The following is a 23,240-nucleotide window of genomic DNA, read 5'->3' as shown; positions in this document are numbered from 1 at the left end:
TCTGTCAAATCAGTGAACAACAACTAAAGAAATAAAAGAAAGCCATGAAATTATATTTCTTGGAAATGTTTATTTTTTTAAATTAAAGGTCCAGAGTTTATATTGCTAAAGCATTATATAAGCCTTGTAAATTGCAAATTGTTTTCTTAAACATTTAAAAAAATTGTAACTGAAAACTCATTTTCTGATCACCTTGACCCAAATTTAAAACTGAATATGGCATTTCCCCGTTTTAGTACCTACCGGAGTTTTTTTTTTTTCTCCTCCCCCTTGCCTCCTACTAGAGTTTTAAAGCTTCAGCAACAACAGCAACAAAACTATGCTATTTAAAGTCATTATAGATAAAAAATGGGATGGGGAAAACTAAACAGGATGTCCAGAAAGTGAAACTGTTGGAATCTAAGTGTTATAATAGTTCCATGCACGGCAAGTCTGGTTCATTAAACAGAAGGATTTTCTAAAACAGCCCTTTTTAGTTCTTTGACTCAACATTATCTGTGTACTTACAATTTCTTTTTAATTCAGAACTTTATCCTATTGTGTCATTGTACTTTAGGAATATACTATAGGAATTTAAGTATATTCCATAAAGAATATATTATTTGAATTTTTTGAGATTAATTATATTTATAGTACCTGATTATTTCTACTTTCTAGTTAAAACTTAGTTTTCATTTTTTGTTTGTTCACTTAAACTTTTTTGTTATATTTTCTTTTTATTGAGGTAACATTGGTTAATAACATATAACTTTCAGGTGTACAACAGAATTCAATATCTGTATACACTATAGCATGCTCACCACCAAAAATCTATTTTTCCCACTTAAAATTTTTGAAGTTCCATAATTACAGTTAGTACTGAAAGTTATGCTGCTTTATGTGAATGTATTTACTCTGAACTAATTGAAAATTTTCCAACTTAAAATATCTACTTAATTAAAATCAGGTTTTATGAATACTTATATCTTGGTGCTAATATCATTTGTTTTTGTGAATAAAATCATCAATGTTAGATATTTTATCAGTGCAATTTTTCTGTTTTTAAACCCTCAAATATTTTGATAGGCTACCTTGAAGGGGAAGTTTTATCAAAACTGGCAATTATGCTTTGACTCTACAATGTTAACTCAAAATAAGTGTTTTAATGAAATATAAAATAGGAAATCAACCACATATAAAGATCAAGTAGAATGAGCATGGTGAAAAACTATATAATTGCATAAATCATGATAATTTACTGTTCCTCTTGTAAGGACTTTAAGTTCTTAAAACAGTCTTGATAAAAATTTTAGGTATACAGCAGTAAAATAAGCCTTAGATTTGTTGTAAAACATTGGCAATAAGATTATTTTCAAATTATTTTTAAAAGAACATATAAAAGACAAGTAAATTAAAATATGTTACTGTTTCCAAATTTGTTGGCACTAATAAGGGTAAAATCTCATAACAATCTTCATACCAAATCTAAATAGTGCTCTATTAATGAAATTTTGTTTAAAATGTATGTATTATTAGAACTATCTTTCCAATTTGCAAAATATCAGGAATGATTTATAGTCGATCGGCTACTCTCTCATGACATTAAAATGGGAAATGAAGTACAGATACAGTCGATTCTCATTATTCACAGTAGTATTTTCTGTAACTCACTAGGAACATTGAATTAGCAAATACTCACATTACTATTAGGGGAAATTACTGTATTTTGCAGTGTATAATGCACACTTTTTGGCCCAAATTTGTGAGGAAAAAGTAAGGATGCACATTATACATAGATAGTACTAATTCAGTTTCCCTGAAAAAGTTGGCGCTAAAAATGTGGGTGCGCATTATACACTGCAAAATATGGTAAATTCCTGCAACCCTCTTGTCACAATCCTTTTGTCAGCTGAGCAGTACACAACCTTGTTTTATGTGTCTCCGTTGAAAGACCCCTTATTTAATATGTATTGTTGGTTCATTAATATTGAACTCATGGCCAACAACACTATAACTCATGCCTGAACAAGCTTACTTTACACGTTTTCTAGAAGCACATCACACAGCCTTGCACCCAGAAGCACTAGAAAGTTCTTCAGCACTATGCCTGGGGGCCATTTTAAACAAAATTACCAACAAAAAAAGCAGAAAAAATGCAAAAAAAAAAAAATCACTGAATAGACTGTGAAAGGACACTTAATTACAATATGAGAACTGAAACTAGAAGGCGGTGGGTTGCCTTGTTTGACCTCAGCTGGGAATGTGCACATTGCGTGACTCAAATTTTTTGCCACTGTCACTGCACATGTCTTCAAACAATTGCAAAAGAAAAGCAAGTACTGATTTAGGGGTACAAATAAATTTTAGTGAGTAGGTGAATTTGCAAATACAGAATCTATGAATATAAGGATCAACTATATAAAATTATTGTGGCTATATCTTCAATCCTGACCATTTCATACTGGTTTTTCTGTCTCTGGGTCGTTTGTAACTTAATATGGACAGGCTGTTTGCAGGGATTCAAAGGTTAATTGCATCTTGATTTTAGGGTACATTTTAGGGTATAGTTAATTCTGAGCTCAAATGCTGTCCTCTCTGTGCTTTAGATGCAAACAGTGGTTAATCAGATCTTTAGGTGGTGGTTGTTCCTTGGATTAGGACCAAAGCTCTGCGTAGGCACTTGGTTAATTGAATGAATAAACAATTCATCTAAACACTGTCATCTCTTAGCACTTGGCTCCCAAGGAGTTTAGCCTAAGATCTTCCAATTCTTAACATCCTAGTCTTAAACTATAAAGTGTAATTTATTTTTTCATAATTTTTTTCGATGATTTTGATCTCCACACTTACTCACATTCTGTACACTGGTGGCAGAAACTTAATTTTAGTGTTCAGTAATTCCAAGTTTAAACTAATTCAATTCACCATTCCAGCTTTCCCCTTTTCCATCCCCGGGCATGGCATCTAAGCTCTGAGGTGATCGGGTGGTGGTGTGGCCTGGGTAGCGGTTGGCATGTGAACATAGTGGCAGCCCTGAGATATGCGTCATCCTCTCTGGGTCTCAGCGGATACCACTCCCACCTGCTGGCATCTGTCTGCTAGAAGCCTGCATCCCTGTTTGTCCTCAGCTGTGTGGTCCACTGCTTTCTGCAGCAGCAGCCTCAGCGCCTCACCCCGGAGGCCCCTTCAGAGCCACTGCGCCCCAGCAGCCTCCGCACTCTCCTGTGCACATCTGGGGCCAGCGCAGGCTGCTGTACATCCGCAGGGACTGGTAGCCAGAGTCTTGGTCTTAGAATATTAGTGATAAGCAGTATCGCATGTTACACTAAGTTTATCTTGTTGGAAAGTAATAAAATTTATTACAATACTACACTTATATTCCATTTATAACAAATATATAACATATTTTTGTTTGGCATTATTACTTGAAGTTTTTTTGTTTAAATGGATATCTTTAGAAGTTGGTTCTTTTCTGCTCTTCTGGATTTAAATATATAATATATATATACATACATGTATATATGCACAATTCTAATAGTACTTTTTTATTAAGGTTTAATTGACATATAACATTATGTTAGTCTCAGGTGTACAACATAATGATTTGGTATTTGTGTATATTGAGATATGGTCCCAGTAAGTCTAGTTAACATTTGTCCTCATACATAGTTACAAAAAAAGTTTTTTTCTTATGATGAGGACTTTTAATATGTACTCTCTTACTGACACTACTTTTAATATATTATAGGGTTTAAGGAATAAACCAAAGAAAACAGCGCATGTGAAACCAGACCTCATAGATGTTGATCTTGTAAGAGGTGAGCCTTGGATAAATAAATGCTTAATACTATTACAAAATGACCTTGATGAAACAGAATTCAAAATGCTTTAGATACATATATTTGTAGAAATAAAAGCAATGTGAGCCTAATTGAAGGCAAGAATAGTATAAGGAAAGAATTGAAGTACTTAAATACTGTTGATTAGTCTTTCGTTCCACCAAATATCATTCCAAGAAATAGTGAGTACAAAGGAAAAACAGCTCATGTTTGCTTAGCAAACTATAAGCCTTGGTTATAAAAATTAGAGTGGTTAAAAAAACTAATTTTTAAAATTTACTTGTAAATTATAGTTGACATACAATATTATATTAGTTTTGGGGTTAAAGTGGTCATTTCAAATTCCTAACTGGAACTGACATTTGAATATTGTCTTATATTTATAAAATGTGTGGGAGAAATTCTGTTATTTCAGTTAAAATTTTTTTCAAAGTACCTGAGTGAATATGATAGCATGAAGAATGTTTTGAAAAGTGTCTACTACCCAAAATTAGACATTTCTCATTCATAGAATAGTAAGAAATAAAATTATATATGTTTCGTTCTTCAACTATTGAAATTTTTTCTCTAAGGAAATTAAAGAATAATAAATGTACTCTATCATTTTATTTTACTTTTCTCAGGATCTGCATTTGCTAAGGCAAAACCTGAAAGTCCTTGGACTTCTCTGACTAGAAAGGGAATTGTTCGAGTTGTGTTTTTTCCCTTTTTCTTCCGGTGGTGGTTACAAGTAACATCAAAAGTCATCTTTTTCTGGCTTCTTGTCCTTTATCTTCTTCAAGGTATAATTAAGTGATCAAAATGTGTTTTGTTTTTAACTTTCAAGATACAATATTTTTAGTGTTACTAAGGCTTTTTAAATGACGTATAGTAGTACTGAGTATGAAGATTTTCATTTATTATAATATTTCATTTAATAAGATGCACTAGTTTGATACTAAAAATGTTTGAGAAAACAAAGCAGTTATGTTCCAATATTATGAAAATTTGAATCTGTGGATGGCTAAAGAAAAATACAGATTGAGAGGGTTTTTAAAACTTAGGAAATCTCTTCAAAATGCACCCCCTACGCATACATACCATACCAGTCTTTTTTTATTATACAAGTTCATTTTTTCTGCCTCAGCCATGGTTTATTTTTTCTTTTAACCACTGTGATCTGAGACCATCCTCATTCTGTATTGAAATTCTCTATACATGTAAGTGCTTTTCAGAGATTCTTATTTAATTCTCACAACAACCCAGTGAAGCATAGGTACTGTTATTGTGCTGAGCTGTAGACATGGGATCCTGAAAGATCTGAGGGCCCAAAGTCCCATAATCTAAGTGAACCCAGTGAACCCAGGTTCAAGTCAAAGCTGTCTGACTCAGAGCCACAAGCTGAACAGCTGTGCTGCCTCCCCACCCAGCAGCATTCTAGTGTGCACTCACAGCGGCAGTATCCAATGCAGGGTTTGCACAACACTCTGCAGCGTTCGGAGACTTAACGAAGAAACCACTCACTTTTCATCCGTCTTAACAAAGCAATGATTTTAATTTGGTTGGTACTCTCGCAGTCTTTTTTAATGTCTGACTGTTTTAAAATCACGATTGTAATCTTGAATGATTATTTAATACGTTTTATCAGCAAACTAAGTAAATTGTAATTTCTTCTAAGTAAAGGAAAATATAATAAAAACTCAGACTTTTATTTAGGTAAAGTTGTTTCTTTTAAATCAGGGTACATCTTATATGCATAAAAGGGAGTGAACTATGAATATTTTGTGATTGTTGTTAATAGAGTTTAAGTCTGTGTTTTTCTGATTAAATAAATGACACATGTTCATTGCAGAAAATTTAGAAAATGTAGAAAGAAAACTAAAGGAAAAAAAGGATCCATAATCTTGCCTTTCAGTTTACTTTGTAACATGTTTTATACAGTTGAGATTATTCTGTATAAACAATTGTATTTGTTTACTTCATTTCATAACAGGTATTATCGAGTCTTTATAAATATAATTTTAAATTACTGGAAAATACCCTACCTTACATCAATATTGGGCATTTAAGCTTTTTGCTGTCGTTTGCTATTATAATTAATACTAAAGTGAACATATTAGTTTGTGAAGTGTTTTTATATTTTGAATTATTTTCTTGTGTTAAAATCTTAGAATGCTGTAATTAAGTATAATAACATTTCCAATGATTTTCATACAGTTTATAATTGATTTCAAGAAGTTGTTGCTAAGTTGTTGCTGTTCAAAGGTGTTGTTGCTAAGTATTCCATTATATTATAGGAAAGTTCTTCTAAGTGTGTTTTTAGCTTATTTTTTATTGAGTTACTTTCTTGTGTTTCCTTTGCTCCCAAAAGTATTTAAGAGAGCTTAATGTAAGTATAGTTACCTTCTAATGCTTTCTAGCTTACCTAAAGGATTGAACTTTATTCTAAAGTAGTTAGAAATTGCAGTTGCTTGTTAAGAGAAATAATCAGGACCATTGATGGTAACCACTGTGCATTGCGCTTTCTTAATATTGTTGCTTCCCCCTCCTTTTAAAAGATAGTTAAGTTACTGATAGGTAATAAAAGTACCATTTACCAATCAATATTAGGTACATATTTACTGTATGTAAGGAACTTTTTAAAGTGTTTTACATGTATTACTCTTGAATCCTATGTACCTATATACATTTTTTATACAGAGGAATAAACCAAGGCTCCAAAAATTTAAGGAACTTGATCAAGGTCACATTAGAGTTCATATTAAAAACAACAAAAAAACTTTGCATTAGGGCCGGCCCAGTGGCTCAGGCGGTTAGAGCTCCATGCTCCTAACTCTGAAGGCTGCCGGTTCGATTCCCACATGGGCCAGTGGGCTCTCAACACACACACACACACACACACACACACACACACACAAAAGGCAAAAACAAATGTAAAAAAATATATATATAAAAAAAATTAATTGATGGAATTAAATGGTATTTGTTAATTACGTTTAAAAAAAAAAAAAAAACTTTGCATTAAATTCCAGGGTAATTCATAAAGATGATTAGCGTTTTTAAAAATTTAAGTCTTTTTTTCTTTTTAAAGAAACTTATTACTCAAGAGATTATAAAGCTAAAATTTGTTTCATGATACTTCCTAAACATATTAGAAAATAAAGTGGTGTTTTAAGCTGAAATCTTGGTATGCTAGACCAGGATTCTTTTAGTTACAAGTGGCAGAAACTAAATATAATCTAGTTTTTGTAAAAAGTGGTTTTTTAATCTTTACTCTTATCATAAAAGTTTTCAAAACAAAAAAAACAAACAAACAAAAGAAAACACCCCAGGAAACTAGATAAATTTACGCAATAACCAGAGTGACCATATGTTCCAGTTTGCCAACTATCTAAGTTTACTTGCGTTGTCCTCATGCTTTTATTAACAGCTCTCATCTCACTCTCAAAAGAGCCCTAATTTAGATGATAAATTACATAATCACTCTAAACACCCATATGCCCATCTCTTTGATTAAATAGTTAACATTTTGGCATATTTAATCTGTTTTGTTAAAGTAAATTGTATATATCATGACATTTTACCCCTGAACACACCAGTATGTGGCTCTTCAAAATAGGCTCATGACACAATCATATTACAATGATCACATCTAACAAAATGAACAAAAATTTCCTAATACTCAAATTTTCCAGTTGTCCCAAAACAGAATTAGGTACTTGTGGGCCCATGGTTCAAGCATTGCTTAATCTAGAGGCTCAGGTGATATCTTCACTTTTTATGCTGTCACCTCTGCTTTCCTTATGGTGGGCTCATGCTTAGGGAGGCTTTTACTGAGTGGTGGCTGAGGTGCCTCTGGCGATTTCATATTTCCATAGATAGTCCTTAGTGTTTGTGATCCAGGAGGAAAGCCTTCTTCAAGCACTTCTGTTAATCCCTGAAAACGATCCCAATTGGCCCTACACGGGTCGCATGCCCATGTTTTTATTAATTATTGTGCCCAGAGTGAAGACTGTGGCAAGCCAAATTACATGTCTATTCCTGAGGTGAGAGAAATCAGACCATCTGATTGACAGATACGGAGGCAAATTCCCAAAAGGTAGTTTATGTCTAGAAAGCCTAAGGGATGCTGAGCAGGCAGAAGCAAGATTTCTTCCTCATGTAGTAATGGTTAGCATTAATGGGTGCTTAGTGGTTTCCCTGAAAAATATTCCCAAGTAGATTTGTGTTATTAATTCAGAGTAGCTAGACCTCTATTGAAAAAAAGGCTTTTTATAGCTTTATTATACACTTACCATAGACTTGCTTATTTGTTAAACAAGGAAATAAGTGCACTTGAGGTTAGTGTGGTTGTATTGATTGTCTGAGATCTTACCAGGAATGGCATCAGATGCGTATGCATATAGTTTTCATTGCAGTGTTAAGGTGTGTACTTTACAGGCCCCGTTGGGTGATATCTTGTTCCAAGAGTTTATTACTGAACAGCATGGTTAGCCAGCGGCAAAAAATAAGATAGTTTGATGGAGCTTGTCTGGAGTCACATTTACACTCATTTAAATTTAGAAAAATAATCTGGCAAGAAGCAGTGTTAAAACAGTTTTTAAAGCTTTGAAGAAGTGACGGTCAGATCTGTACTTAAATGTGTGTTTTTTTTTCCCTCTTTGTAGTTGCCGCAGTAGTATTATTCTGTTCCGCTTCCAGCCCACACAACATACCTCTGACGGAAGTGATCGGGCCGATATGGCTGATGCTGCTCCTGGGAACTGTGCACTGCCAGATTGTCTCAACAAGAACGCCCAAACCTCCTCCAAGTACAGGGGGCAAAAGAAGAAGGTATTGTCTGTGTAAAAGTGATTTCCGCAGTTTGAATCCAGGATTGTTCTTCACTTGAATAAAATGGGATCTTGTAAAGATGCTCTTTCAAATGAAGCGTTGAGCTTCTGAATCAGCTACCAGATGATTTAGTTTCTGTATTTGCTACAAGGCCATTTTGAGACCACCTACCTGTTTTTGTTTTCTTTCTTGAAGCCCATTTCTGAGGCATCTGATATCAATGTAGGCAATATATGTTAAATGGAGTGGCTAATAATTGCCACCGTTTACAATATCTTGTTCTTATAAGATGTTTTGGCAAAAACAAAAGCCAAGAAAAAGTTTCAGTTAGATTGTATTTATTAAATACTATTTGAAGCTGTTTAATATTATCCCCTAGATTAAGTAAACATAGCAAATTTCACTGGCCACGCAACACAATGGAGTTTTATGTGAAGTGTCTTTCAGAGCAATTCCTCTTTTGAATATTGTTGCTAAGATATTGTGACATTTGCAGTTTTGGGATTTTGAAATATAAGCACTTTTTATTTTGAAAAGATAATACCTGCATTGCTGATCAATTAGATTATAATGCTTTTCGATCTAAATTCTCTTTCTTCATCTACAAATAAGTGGCATTCACCTAGTGAAGAAATGCTTTTATAAATATCTGTCTAATGCGATCTTACAACCTAGTGTCCACTGACCTGTTCATATGAGCAAGGAATAATACCTTAACATTTATAGAAATTGGTCTTGAATATGCACTTTATATTTGGGTTAACTTTTATCCAGTAAACCTGAATTTTATTATGTGTTAAAGTTCCTGTGTTTTATGTTTACTAAAATTTTGAACATACTACCGAGAAAGTGGTTGTTAAAATTTTAAAGCTACCTTTCATTCTTAATCTCTTCTGATGAAGGAAATTAAGGAAAGCAGCCCATTTGGAAGTACATAGGGAAGGAGATGGTTCTAGTACCACAGATAATTCACAGGAGGGAGCAGTTCAGAGCTACGGTACAAGCACTACGTACAGCGTTGGCGCTGTCTTCAGAGATCTCTGGCATGCCGCTTTCTTTTTATCAGGGTTTGTATTTATTCCGGGTTTCGTATGGTATAGAGACACACTATCCCTTTTCTGGCCCTTCTGGTGTTGATTGATGACTTTAAATATGATAGCCCTATTATGGATTTTGGTTTGATAAATTATAATGCTATAGATAATGAAAAAGTAGAGACCATAAAGTTTACTTTAGAATATGTGTAAATATATAGGAGAGTGAATATATACCATTAAAATATATGTAGTTAGGATTTCTTGATTTTGGCTTCTTTTCTGATTTCTCAAGTACTGTTTTACTTCTATTAAATTGGTTATTTTTATCAGTATTCTAGGTCAAATTGGCTTAATTAATGTTATGTGAGTTGTATGGTACTTTAAAATTTAATCTTTGCCTCAGTTATCTAACATGACGTGAAATAAAACATTAAGGCATTGATATTTAAAAGAATAAAATATATTCTATAGTATGAAATTCTATTTTTGTATATTGGGCTTTTTGTATAGTTTGTACCACAATAAAGATTTCCAAATACGGAAATGTAATTATGGCAAATTTCAAAAATAAATTCAATGTAACTCAATCTTATATTTTTATTTTGAATAGTTAATTCAAAACATTTAAGAGTTTTATTACTAGTGCACATGTACATATAATTTTTAATATGCTTACAAGGCTATGATTAAAATACTGAGTATAACTGATAAAGGTTGCTGAGTTAATCAAGAAAAGGGATACTGCAAATAACTATTTTGGTCACTTTTGTTAACTTCTCTGCTAATATCATTGTTTCATCAATTTGTGATTGTGCTCTTCTGATAAAGTTTATCATGCATTATATAATTAAGCAATTCTATCTTGGGCATATTTTAATTGATTGCAATTTGGGGGAAATTTTCCAGAATTTTAATACTTTGCAGTCACATTGCATGAGGTACTTCCTCCAGAGGAGATACAGATTTAGTTTTTAATTTGCGTTGGATCTGTCTCTATCTCTGCTAGTCTTTCTACAGATAGATAGATAGATAGACAGACAGATATACCGATCCATATATAGATCTATGTATGTATATCTATCTATCTATCTATCTATCATCTATGTATATATGGCTCTCCTTTCTAACAGTAGGATGTGACAGTTTTATCGCTGCAAAGTCAGTTTCTTAAACATTTCTCAAGATTTCTTGATAAGCAGTTATAAATTGCATAGTGGATATGTTTTGCTTTGGGAAATCATTTAGTTGTTTTGGTTGTCCAAACCTGATACTGTATTAAGTAATATTTAGAATCCCACCAACAGTAGGTTGGTGCTTTTGGAATTCTACCATGTTTCTCAAATGAGAAGTCAGTCTTCCCTTTCCCTCCTTACTGGGCCGTAGAATGACCAGTCATTGATATTATAATAGCTAAATCCCTTTGAATTTATTCCCTTTTATCATTACAACTATAATCTAAATGTTTTTAAATATGCACTGTTTTCAACTATCTCATTCTGGGGCTGATTTGCCAGCATATGAATAAGAAGACTTTTTTTTTTTCTTTAAATATTTTATTGGGGAAGGGGAACAGGACTTTATTGGGGAACAGTGTGTACTTCCAGGACTTTTTTCCAAGTCAAGTTGTTGTTCTTTCAGTCTTAGTTGTGGAGGGCGCAGCTCAGCCCAGGTCCAGTTGCCGTTGCTCGTTGCAGGGAGCGCAGCCCACCATCCCTTGCGGGAGTTGAACCGGCAACCTTGTGGTTGAGAGGACGCGCTCCAACCAACTGAGCCATCCGGGAGGCAGCTCAGTTCAAGGTTCCCTGTTCAATCTTAGTTGCAGGGAGCAGAGCCCACCATCCCTTGCAGGACTCGAGGGGTTGAACTGGCAACCTTGTGGTTGAGAGCCCACTGGCCCATGTGGGAATTGAACCGGCAGCCTTCAGAGTTAGGAACATGGAGCTCTAACCGCCTGAGCCACCGGGCTCAGAATAAGACTAAATAAGACTTTTTTAAATATTAGTTTTATAGAAAGATCTTAGAAAAAAACGTTAATTTTAGAAATTCTAAACTGAGTTCTGAAATCTTGATAATGTTTTGTTCTCTCAAGTCAGAAAGGACTTAAACTGAAATATCAGCTGCGACTTAAAATTGTTTCTGGTGATAAAAAGTTAAGGCATCTGAATTAACATAACTGATGGGGAAATAAATACCTAACCACACAAGAATCTAAGTTGTGTGTGTGGTGTCTTGTCAGTTTTCTACATATTAGGATGAAAACTACTATTTTTACATCTTGTATTTAAGTTGGAAAGGCCCTATTTATCATCTTTAAGTACATTTCATACTCAAAATAAAACTATTCTTTTTTTGTTAGTTTCATGTGCACAAAACAAAGTAATACTTAGATGTTTATCATTTATATCCCTCACACTGTGTCAAACCCCCTTCCCCCATCCACTACCCCTCTGACATCACACCGAGCCATTACATTTCCACTGTCTCTATTCCTAATACTGTACTTCGCTTCTTGTAAGTGTATACACACACACACACACACATATATATATATATATATATATATATATATATATATATATATATATATATAAACTTGTACTTGACATTCATTATTGTACAGCTTCAGCTTCAGGTGTACAATGCAGTGACCACACCATCCCTGAAGTGGTCTCCCTAAAAGGACAAGTGTCCATGGGATACCCTACAAAATCTTTACAACAGTATTGATTACATTCCCCAAATTAACTTTCGTATCCCCGTGGCAATCTTGTGGTTACTGACTGCTTTCTAATCCTTTCACCTTCCCCCTTAAACCTACCCCCCCCATCTAGCAACCCTCAGTTTTTTCCTCTATGTCTCCGAAACTGTTTCTGATTAGTTAATTCACTTACTCTCCTTTAGATTCCACATATAAGTGAGATCATATGGTATTTGTCTTTCTCTGTCTGACTTATTTCACTTAGCATAACATTCTCTAGGTCCATCCATGTTGTTGCAAATGGTAAGGTTTCTTCTTTATGGCTGCGTAATACTCCATTGTATAAATGTACCACAGTTTCTAAATCCAGTCATCTACCAATGGGCATTTCAGTTGTTTGCATGTGTTGGCTATTGTGTATAGAGCTCCAGTAAACATAGGAGTACATAAATTTTTTTGAATTAGAGTTTTGGATTTCTCCGGATAGATACCTAGGAGTGGAATTGCTGGATCATAAGGTAGTTCCATTTTCAGATTTTTGAGATACCTCCATACTGTTTTCCATAGTGGCTGCACCAATCTGCAATCCCACCAACAGTGCACGAGGGTTCCCTTTTCTCCACATCCGCGCTAGCACTTGTTGTTTGTTGATTTATTGATGATAGCCATTTTGACTGGAGTGAGGTGGTATCTCATTGTGGTTTTTATTTGCATTTCTCTGATGGTTAGTGAGGTTGAGCATTTTTTCATGTATCTGTTTGCCATCTGTACGTCCATTTTAGAAAAATGTCTCTTCATGTCCTCTGCCCATTTTTTAATTAGGTTGTTTGTTTTTTTGGAGTTGAGTTGAGTGAGTTTTTTATAAATTTGTGATATTAACCCTTTATCAGATATGTCATTGGCAAATATCTTTTCCCATTCAGTAGGATCCCTTTTTGTTTTATTGATGGTTTCCTTTGCTTTGAAAAAAACTTTTTAGTTTGATGTAATCCCACATGTTTATTTTTTCTCTTACTTCCCTCGCGTGAGGGGATATATCAGTAAAAATCTTACTCTGAGGAATGTCTGTAAAGTTTCTTCCTATATTTTCTTCTAGGAATTTTATGGTTTCAGATCTTACATTTAAGTCTTTAAGCCATTTTGAATTTATTTTTGTATATGGTACAAGGAGGTGGTCCAGCTTCATTTTTTTGCATGTGTCTGTCCAGGTTTCCCAGCACCATTTATTGAATAGACTGTATTTACCCACCATAAATTCTTGCTTCCATTGTTGTAGATCAAATGGCCATATAGGCATGGATTTATTTCTGGGCTCTCTGTTCTGTTCCATTGATCTATGTGTCTGATTTTATGCCAGTACCATGTTGTTTTGATTACTATAGCCATGTAGTATAATTTGATGTCAGGTATCATTATACCTCCCACTTTGTTTTATTTCTCAAGATTGCTGAGGCTATCCGGGGTCTTTTATGGTTCCATATAAATTTTAGGATTATATGTTCTATTTCTGTGAAAAACATCGTTTGTAGTTTGATAGGAATTGTGTTGAATATGTATTTTGCCTTAGACAGTATGGACATTTTAACTATATTAATTCTTCCTATCCATGAACATCGTATGTGTTTCCAACTATTTGTATCTTCTTTCATTTCTTTTTTCAGTGTCTTATAATTTTCTGAGTACAGATCTTTTACTTTGGTTAAATTTATTCCCAGGTATTTTATAGTTTTGAAGCAATTTAAAATGGGAGTTTTTTTTTTAATTTCTCCTTCTGATGTTTTATTTTTGGTATATACAAATGCAACTGATTTCTGAATATTAATTTTGTATCCTGCTACTTTACTAAATTCATCTATCAGCTCTAATAGTTTCTTGGTGGGGTCTTTAGGGTTCTCTATATATAGTATCATGTCATCTGCATATAATGACAATGTTACTTCCTCCTTACCGATTTGGTCTTTTATTTCTTTTTCTTGTCTGATTGCTGTGGCTAGAACTTCCAGCACTATGTTGAATAGAAATGGAGAAAGTGGGCAACCTTGCCTTGTTCCTGATCTTAAGGGGAATGATTTTAGCTTTTCCCCATTGAGTATGATGTTAGCTGTGGGTTTATCATATTTGGCCTTTATTATGTTGAGATATGATTCCTCTATTCCCACTTTCTTAAGGGTTTTTATCATAAATGGCTGCTGGATTTTGTCAGTTGTAAAGCTATTCTTTTAAAAGCAAGGCATACATAGTATTTCTCATAAAAAATTAGGAATTATTGTAAAAGAACTCTATGAACCTGAGAAAACAAAGCCAAAGAAAGTATGAGTTTAAACAGATATAGAAGTGAACCACATTTCCTAAGGATTTAGTATTTTAATTTCAGTGAATTATAGTTTTAAATTCGCATAATTATAGTTTCTACTAAAAATATCAAATAGGAAGAATTACATCTAGATTGCATATCTCTTCAGCATAATACCTATTTCAGAATTCGGATAGATCCTAAGATTTATTTCTTGTCATTTAAGATTCATTTGACCTTGACAATATTATTGAAAAACAGTCAGTAGGAATTATGCTCTGTTTTTCAGTAGAACAAGCAACATAAACTTGGTGCTTAAGACACAGAGACCAGAATAAAACCAGTTTCCATGTTAACTCATATGCCCTACTGACCTACCTTAAAGATTTCTGTCACATTTAGCCTCTATATTTACTGTATTTAACACTAAAGTCACAGATTTAACAAATTGGTTTTCTTCACATAATGGAGTACACTATATAATATAAGATAAAGTGGAATGCAGTCCTAGCAGAGATTTTTGGTATTAAGAATTAAAATTTGTTTTTCAGTGACTTTAAACAGTTCAGTCATTTAAGCTGTAAATTAGGTGAAGCTCTGTTGCCTGTCTTTCGCAGACAAGGATGAAGACCGTGTAAATGCCAGTATAGCCCAGATTTTTAAAGACTATCTTATGGCCACACTAGATAACTCATTAAATTTGCTAAAATCACTGTATTTTAGAGTTGGACTGGTCCTAGAAAGATTACAAGTACCATAAATAAACCTAATTTGGTACACACTTCTCAAACTTATGTGTTGTAGAGGCTACCTGGGAGCCCAAACATCTTTGAAGGTCTATGTTAGCACATACTCAGGGTGTGTGAATAGCTCCAGAAAGCAGGGATCAGAATATGAAGGCTCCTGTGTCACTTTCTTATATCTGAGATGTTACATATTCTGTTTCCTTAACCTTCCCTCTCCGCTTGATGCCTAACCTTGTGGAAATGAGAGTAGAACTGCCAATTTCATACTATGTTCTAGAACAGGAGTTATCTGCTGCTGTTAACTTTCCCCTAGAAACTCTCTAATGTCTTTTAATACTGAAAGAATGATCTTCAGTTGGATGTATTCATGTACCTCTGAATATTTTTGAGAGCACCAACAAATACTTCCAACTTTTCCCATGGCAATACAGAGTACCATAAGTGTTCTTGATTACCTGGCTAGCTTTTTAATATAGAAACACGCTGGTTTTTATGTTTGGTACAGTAGATTTGAGATTTTATAAGCTAGTAAGTTCTTTAAAAGCTATGTTAACTTTTTGTTTAAAGTGTTTAATATGAAAAACACATCCAGTGTTATGGTTTATTTATGGTGTAAATTGTACATTTGTTCTCATTTTTTCAGAAAAGACTAAGATCATCATTGATAAATGATGTTCACAAAAGTTCTTAGTTTCCAAAAGAACTAAGGTAATTTTATACATGTATTTCTAAAGGTCATTTCCTCCTGAGAGTATTTTTGACATAGAGCTATTATCCCTCTTGAATGTCAAGCATAATACTTTAAAGAAAACTCTACACAGGTCATACCATCCAAAGATTAAAGTGGCCATCTAGTTATAAAACTGTAAGCATTGACCATGGCAATATAATTGCACATTATTTCTTTGCAAATGCCTTTTGTTCAAAATCCAGTGCAGGAAATACTGTTTAAATCACGGAGTAAGTAAAATCAGTATAGACTTGTATGTCTCCTGTTTTCAAAATACTGCTAACCTCACTGCACAGATCATGTGACTCACAGGGTTTGGGTTGATCTAAGAAAATACTGTTAACTCTCGTTTTATTAAGTAAATGTATTATGTGCATTGGGTGTAGCTATCAAAAGGTAGATATTTTGTGGACAGTACTAAAAAGTACCATTTCTTTCTGTATGTGAATTCCTAATACCAGCTTCTTTCTACCCTGCTTTTTATTTTTGGTGGGGAATGATGATTTAGGGAGTGATATGTGTTTATTTTAAAATCAAAATGTTATTTACTTTGCTTCAGTTTGTTTTGTACGTATTTCAAAGTTCACTTAAATAGAAGTAGCTGTCCTTTAAAAAATACTCAAAGAATTTTACAATATTTATTTGTTTAATAAATCTTATTCCCACCACCTTTCCTTGATATTGTTACTCCCTAAAACAAGGGAAGGAGAGAATTACTTAAACATGTGAGTCTGGGTAACCTGTGTTCCTTTTGAGAAATTAATATTCTGTAAAGTTTTAACTTTCAGCTATTAACTGCAATATGAACGGTACAGTACAATCAATGTGAAACTAAACCTCACCTGGAACAGTCACAATTTTTGACCGTTTTTACCTGCATTAGTTGCAATTTAGCTCTCCTACCATTTCTCCCTTCAGCCTTTCCTCTATGCTCACATCCATGAATGCCCTCATCAGGGTACAAATCAGTTTGTACTTTTAGGGACAAGTTTCATGCTTTTCACATTTATAAAGACTACAGGGCAGTCACTTTGTAGAATGTCCCTTAATTTGGGTTTGTGCCAGTGGTGCTCTGGGTCTGGCTCTAAGTGACTTGGGAGAGTCGAATATGCATTTCTCTTCCCAATTCAGTGTTCAGCATTATCAGTTGGTACTTGCAGTTGACCATGGAGGGATTATGTACACCATGGAAATCAGGAAACACTACAAATAAGGACTTTGTACTCTTGGAGATCTGGTCGTTCAACATTTAGCAGTGTTGGGCTGGGTTAGTAGTGTGATGTTTCTTCACGATTAAACTTAAGTTATGCATTTTTGGCAGGAATATCATAGAAGTGATGCTTTATTCTTCTCATTGTATCCTATCTGGTGGCAAGCAATGTAGATTTGTTCCCTTACTAGTGATATTTACATTAATCACTTGATTAAGATAGTATCTGCTTGTAAGTTTATTTTTCCCTTTATGATCAATAAATGTCCTGTGTGAGCATACAATAAGATTATGAAAACAACTCATTTCTCATCCTACCTTTTCCTTCTAGTTTTAGCATCCATTGATGATTCTTGCCTGAATTATTATTATGATTGCCAAATGGTGACTTTTCTAACTCCATCATTCCTTCTACATTTATTCGTTGGCATTCTACTTTAAGGAAAAGCTTTTCCTTATTTATTTACTCATGGATTTCTATTTTATTCAATTTGTTGCTGTCATTTATTTTGATGATCAGATTGTCCTGAATTTGGCCAGTGGAGCCCCTCTGAGCAGTTTCTTTGTCTTTTTGAAATGTCCCCGTCATTCTTTGAGCGCTCCCTTACTTCCTGGCACAGTGAATGTTTCAAGTTCAACTTGTACTTCCTCTGCCTCAGCCCCGGAGTCAGCCATTCCTTCAAGGAGAGTATTCTATAGAAACCAAGATCTGAGTGGTAGGTGTGCTCATTATTCATTACTATTGGCGCGTTCGACCCCCAGGCCTTCGGTAAGAGAGCTAGAATCTGTGTGTGTGTGTGTGTGTGTGTGTGTGTGTGTGTGTGTGTGTGTGTGTATCCCTCTACGTTTACGTTTATTTCTATATGTTTCTAGATATAGCATAAACCATGAGTTTGCAATGATAGCTCCAATTCATGTACAATACCACAGAGTTCATTTTATCTTTTCTCCTTTTTATTTGTATTTTCCTTCTCTATCATTGGAAAACAAGTTCCCATTGTCCTCAGTATACTTACTTATTCTATTAATCTTCTGTATGAGCCCATCTCCCAATCCTGCTGGGCTGCACTTGGCACCCTGCCCTAGAATTGTCTTCGAATGGGCTGCTGCTACTCTCCCACTCCAACAGTACTCTTGCAAGTGCTGTTATTACCAGCCACTGCCAAGTTGCATGATTTATGTTTTCAGCTTCTTTGTAAACTCTTGACGTTGTACATGAACTTAGTATTTTGTCATTTCAGCTTGGTTTGCAACTTACCTGCATTTAGTTCATAAGAAACATCAGATAGCAACTATAGCTTAGTAACTTCCATTTCTGTTCATGACTCCTGAGCTCCTGAGAGTGTTCTGCATACTTTGAGGAGAGAAACAACCCAGAGAAGATTGGAAGGAGGCAGGGCTAAGGAAGGGAGTCAGTGGGAGATAACTGAAGGGTACCATGTGGAATGGATGTTACTAGTACTGTTTCCCCTGCTTAACATGGGCGGTACCCTGTCCTGGGAAGGAAAGAATGGGCCTTAGAGCCGCAGTTATTACTAACTCAAAGCCGTTTTCACTGGAACCTTATCTTTTGTCCTCACCGGTGCTGGTTCACTCTGCAAGTTTTCAGCCACTTTTTCTACTTTGACCACTGGCCTCCAGGCCTGTTTTCAAATGCTTGCTTATTTTAGGATGTTCCTGAGTGCTTCCATCTTTCCATCTTTCTTCCCAGATAAATTTCTCCTCTTGCATATCCTGTTTGATTACTGGTTCTACCAACTTTCCAGTCTTCCTTCACCTCCTTTTGCCCCCTCCCTTTCTAGCCCAGTGTAATTTCCGTGAACCTGGCACTAGATGTAATTTCCATGAATCTTTATAAATAACCTTTCCAAAAAACTCCTCTATCTTCGAGTTCTCCCATTTTTATAAAGTAATTTCACTTCCCTTGGTCTTTTCCCACGTCTTCGTGGTGCCCAATGTTAAAGAGAGAGGTAAAGGGAACAACTGGTAACTGGCGTTTCTATCACTTTCTTCGCTAGGCAGAAGAGGTCACCAGTTTTCTCTGCACCTTTTATTTTCTGCTTTTTGCCCTTCTCGTCTCCACTGTAAGCCATTCTCCTCCCTCCCAATGCCACTCTTAAATGATCTTTGTTCTGTGGATCATTTCCTTGATCTCTTCATGTGTCTTAAGGTCTTATAAAAAGGAAAGGGGCAGAAGATCGGGCCTCTGAGTTTTGCAACTCTGTGGAGATGTATTGTGAGTGACTAGAAAGCATTGGAGCTCTGTCAAGCATGTGGGAAGTATGGTCTGTCTGACCCCTTTGGCACCTTGCAGGAGAAGGTCAGGAAGGAGAGGGGTTGTGTGTATAAGACAGAAACTATCTCAGCTTTGAGGAGTGCGTTAAGAAGAAATACTAACGGCAGTTTCCCAGAGAGTGGGCAGTTGGAGGTTATGTGGAGAATATAATTAACCTCATAGTCAGGCGGTCTTAATCTAGTGCAATGTTTGCCTCTAGCTGGCTGTGTGACTTTAAATAAAGTCAGTTAGACCTCTTTTAATTTCATATTCCTTGTTTCCAAAATGAGCATGTAGAATAGCGGAATGCTAAGGTCCTGCACAATTCTAAAACGTTCTAATAGAACTGAGTAATTATAGCTTTAAAGATAACTTTTTTGGTGCATTTTTAAAACCTTGTTTTTTTCATCTACATGAAAACAATATACTAGTTTTATTTTTCCTTTCTTGCAGAACTGATACTCTGGGGAAAATTCAAGGGGATTTGTTTAACTATAACTAAACACAATTGCTCTTTAATAATGTTTATGATAGACTTAATCTGCATTGAGCACATACATTGTATTTCTACTAACCATTTCCTTTGGATAGCCGTTCTTTCACTCATTGGAGTCTCTGAAGAGAACTCCTCAAACATTTGCCTATTGATCAGAAATGTCTTATTATTTCCTATGTTGTAGCTTATGTATTGAGAAAAAAATTAATTCCTATAATGCCTTTTAGGTATTTATAAGCTAACATGATTACTAATGTTTTTTCAGAGTATTTCAGTGGGTGAAAGAGGTTATTTTGTTCGTGTTCTTTGTTTCTACTTTCTTTATTTAGAACCTTGTATAAATTTTTCCCATTTTTCATATTTTTTATGTAACAAAGGTCCTATGTCTCCACTGTCTGTTAATTTATCAGAGATATATATTTATATATACCAGTGGTGATACAATGGTAATATATTTGGGTAAATGAGAGTAAGTTAAACCACTAATTGCAATGTGACCTGATAATTAACTGAGATACTTTTATAAATAAAACTTCAAAAATATATTATTAGCCATAAAAAATGGGCAAAATTTTGATTCAGATTTTGCTCAAAGACCAGGTAATTTTGACCAAGAATTGTTTGATAAGTTAGGGCATGTCCTTAGAATTGCTATTTGTAAGACCTCAGAACCTATAACATAAGCTGAACTGGGACATTGATTTACAAATTTATTTTACCTGATGGATACTATATTTCTCACTTATTGTAAAAATAAGGTAGCTATTAAAATTCTGAGAAATAACTACCAGATTTTATTATTAACAGATCATAATTTCTATCAGTAACCCATCCAAAGTAAACTAAGTCCCCATAACATACTTCTGCATGGTTTTTTTTAGATCGAAGAAAGCAAAGAATTCAATTGATAAATCAACTGAGACTGACAATGGTTATGTATCCCTTGATGGGAAAAAGACTGTTAAGAGCAGTGAAGATGGAGTACAAAGCCATGAACCTCAGTGTGAAACTATTCGACCAGAAGAGACCACCTGGAACACAGGAACACTGAGGAACATACCCAGCAAAGTGAGTGTGATTTTTTAAAATAGTTTGCTTGTGTGATTTTACATTAGCTAATGAGAATTGACTTAGACATAGTAGTTGCCTTTGAACTATGTATTTTCTCCAGAATTTATTCCGTGAGCCTTTATAAATCACATGGATGAAGCTGAAAGTCAGATGAAGTGATGTGAATGAACTTGATTGCCAATATGACCTGGCACCTTCTTGACTTGATTAATGACTCCAATTTTTCTAAATGTTAAAGCACTTTTAATTTATAGTTGATACTTGTTAAACCATATCTTTTCTTGTCCCATTTCTGTGTAAGAATTTGCTTTAAATGGAACGTCTGAATTTTTCTAGACTGTAAACTAGGAAACTTTTCTTCCATTCATGTTTTTTCTAAGAAAATATAATAGTACCTTGTTTCTTCTACCTTTGTTACCTTTGGCATCAGCACATTTGTTTTGTTTTTAATTGGAAAAAATATCTTATCGAGGATGTATTTGTTAAGATAACAATTGTTTGTTTACTTTTCCAAAATAATAAAGAAACTATGGGTTTTTGTAACAAAGCGTAATGTAATATCTTCCACCTCTGTTTCACTGAATTTTTTTTTGTTTTGTTAAATAATTTATTTTCTAACAGCTGTTATAGCATTAAAATACGATCAAATTGAAAGATGTTGCTTCTGTTATATTTAGGAATGTGAGCATGAACATTTGTGTTGAAGAAAATATATAAAGAAAAGAGGATTCTCTTAATTTTGAAAGGAGTATGTGTTACCCCTTGACAGTACATGTATTTCCAGTACCAGTAGGTATACAGTAAATAGTATGGGGCTATAATGAAATATAGTCGGTCCCTTATTTGACTTTAGATTTTTGAAGCATTTGTTGTCTGATAATGTGAGCCTCACATCACTATCATCACTCAGCAAATAACGTTTTCCATCAAACAGTTTTCAAACACGTTTGCAGGTATGTGTTACGTACTAAACTTACATGAGAGGACCATGAAAGTGTCCATAAAACTTATGCTCTGGAGTCTCTCAATTTCAGAATTTCTGAAATCTGGATGTCTCTTACAAATTGATATGTATAGAATGTTGTTTGATACATACACACATTCAACTATCATTCACCTTCTCCTGCCTTGTAAGCCAGTGATGGTCTTATAATTGATCACATTTTCAGTTTGTGAAAACAGTGTAATTAGTTCCATCTCAGTTCTCTCACCTTATTTTAAATGGTCTCTGTTCTGCTTTTATCCTAATTTTTAATTTTGTAAGCTATTTCAAATTCTTTTGTGAACAGAAACGTTATAGAACAATATTTGACAAGTGGCTATCACTGATTTAAAACATATTTTTCAGAAAATCAGGTGGCACTGATTAATTATCTTGAGGTTTTTGAAGGTATTTGAAGCTGTATGTGTATATGTATGCATAATTTAAAATTTCGCATTTTTAAAACTTCAAGGTAAGTCAGAAAAGGGCAGTAATCTTCTTTGTGTACTCCCAACTTAGGATACCCAAAGGACAATAACAAATGTCTCTGATGAAGTCTCCAGTGAAGAAGGTCCTGAAACAGGGTACCCATTACGCCGTCATGTGGACAGGACTTCTGAGAGCATTCTTCGGAATAGAAAGTCACACCATTATAAGAAACATTACCCTAATGAGGTATATACTTTGGCCTTATATATGTACATACATTTCTATTCTATGTTAGCAATTTACAACTTCTTTCAACAATTGAATATGATTATTGAAATAACATATCTCCCATCGGTATCAATATCTTGTTGTTTTGTCAGGATTTATAGAGTAGCAGTTTTAGATTTATGTGTTGAACACATGGTAAATAGCCACATATTTGTACTCATTTTGTGCATTATCTCTGAAGACTCATACATTCAGTTTTGTTTTTACTGTTAAAGAAGAACATCCTAGAGAGACAACCTGTGAGTTTCTGTGTTAGTCTTTTCTGCAATTTCAAAGGCTTTATAACTTCTTAATTATAGCAAAGTTATCATATTATTGTAAGTAATTTCCTTCATGTTTTGTCACCAGTTATTAA

At 34.3% G+C, this 23,240-nt stretch overlaps 1 protein-coding gene across 6 annotated transcripts in view; it reads left to right on the top strand.

The window, feature by feature from the left end:
* The window catches only part of PHTF2 (putative homeodomain transcription factor 2), a 107,641-nt gene that overhangs the window by 55,440 nt on the left and 28,961 nt on the right, over positions 1-23,240 (top strand). For 5 of the 6 annotated variants that reach the window (XR_013995375.1, XM_081080116.1, XM_081080120.1 and 2 more), the window contains 6 exons: positions 3,728-3,797; positions 4,442-4,600; positions 8,465-8,630; positions 9,533-9,697; positions 20,997-21,183; positions 22,688-22,843. Coding sequence is in view for 5 of the 6 variants with exons in the window: in XM_081080116.1 (XP_080936242.1) it covers positions 3,728-3,797; positions 4,442-4,600; positions 8,465-8,630; positions 9,533-9,697; positions 20,997-21,183; positions 22,688-22,843 (903 nt within the window). In the remaining variant the exon portion in view is untranslated. The remainder of the gene's footprint in view (positions 1-3,727; positions 3,798-4,441; positions 4,601-8,464; positions 8,631-9,532; positions 9,698-20,996; positions 21,184-22,687; positions 22,844-23,240) is intronic. The other variant, XM_081080118.1, reaches the window with a different exon arrangement.

Source organism: Rhinolophus hipposideros, assembly GCF_964194185.1.
Source record: "Rhinolophus hipposideros genome assembly, chromosome: 18".
In the NCBI taxonomy this organism is placed as follows: domain Eukaryota; kingdom Metazoa; phylum Chordata; class Mammalia; order Chiroptera; family Rhinolophidae; genus Rhinolophus; species Rhinolophus hipposideros.
The sequence above is the reverse complement of the archived record's forward strand: the minus strand, read 5'-3'. Positions and strand labels throughout refer to the sequence as shown.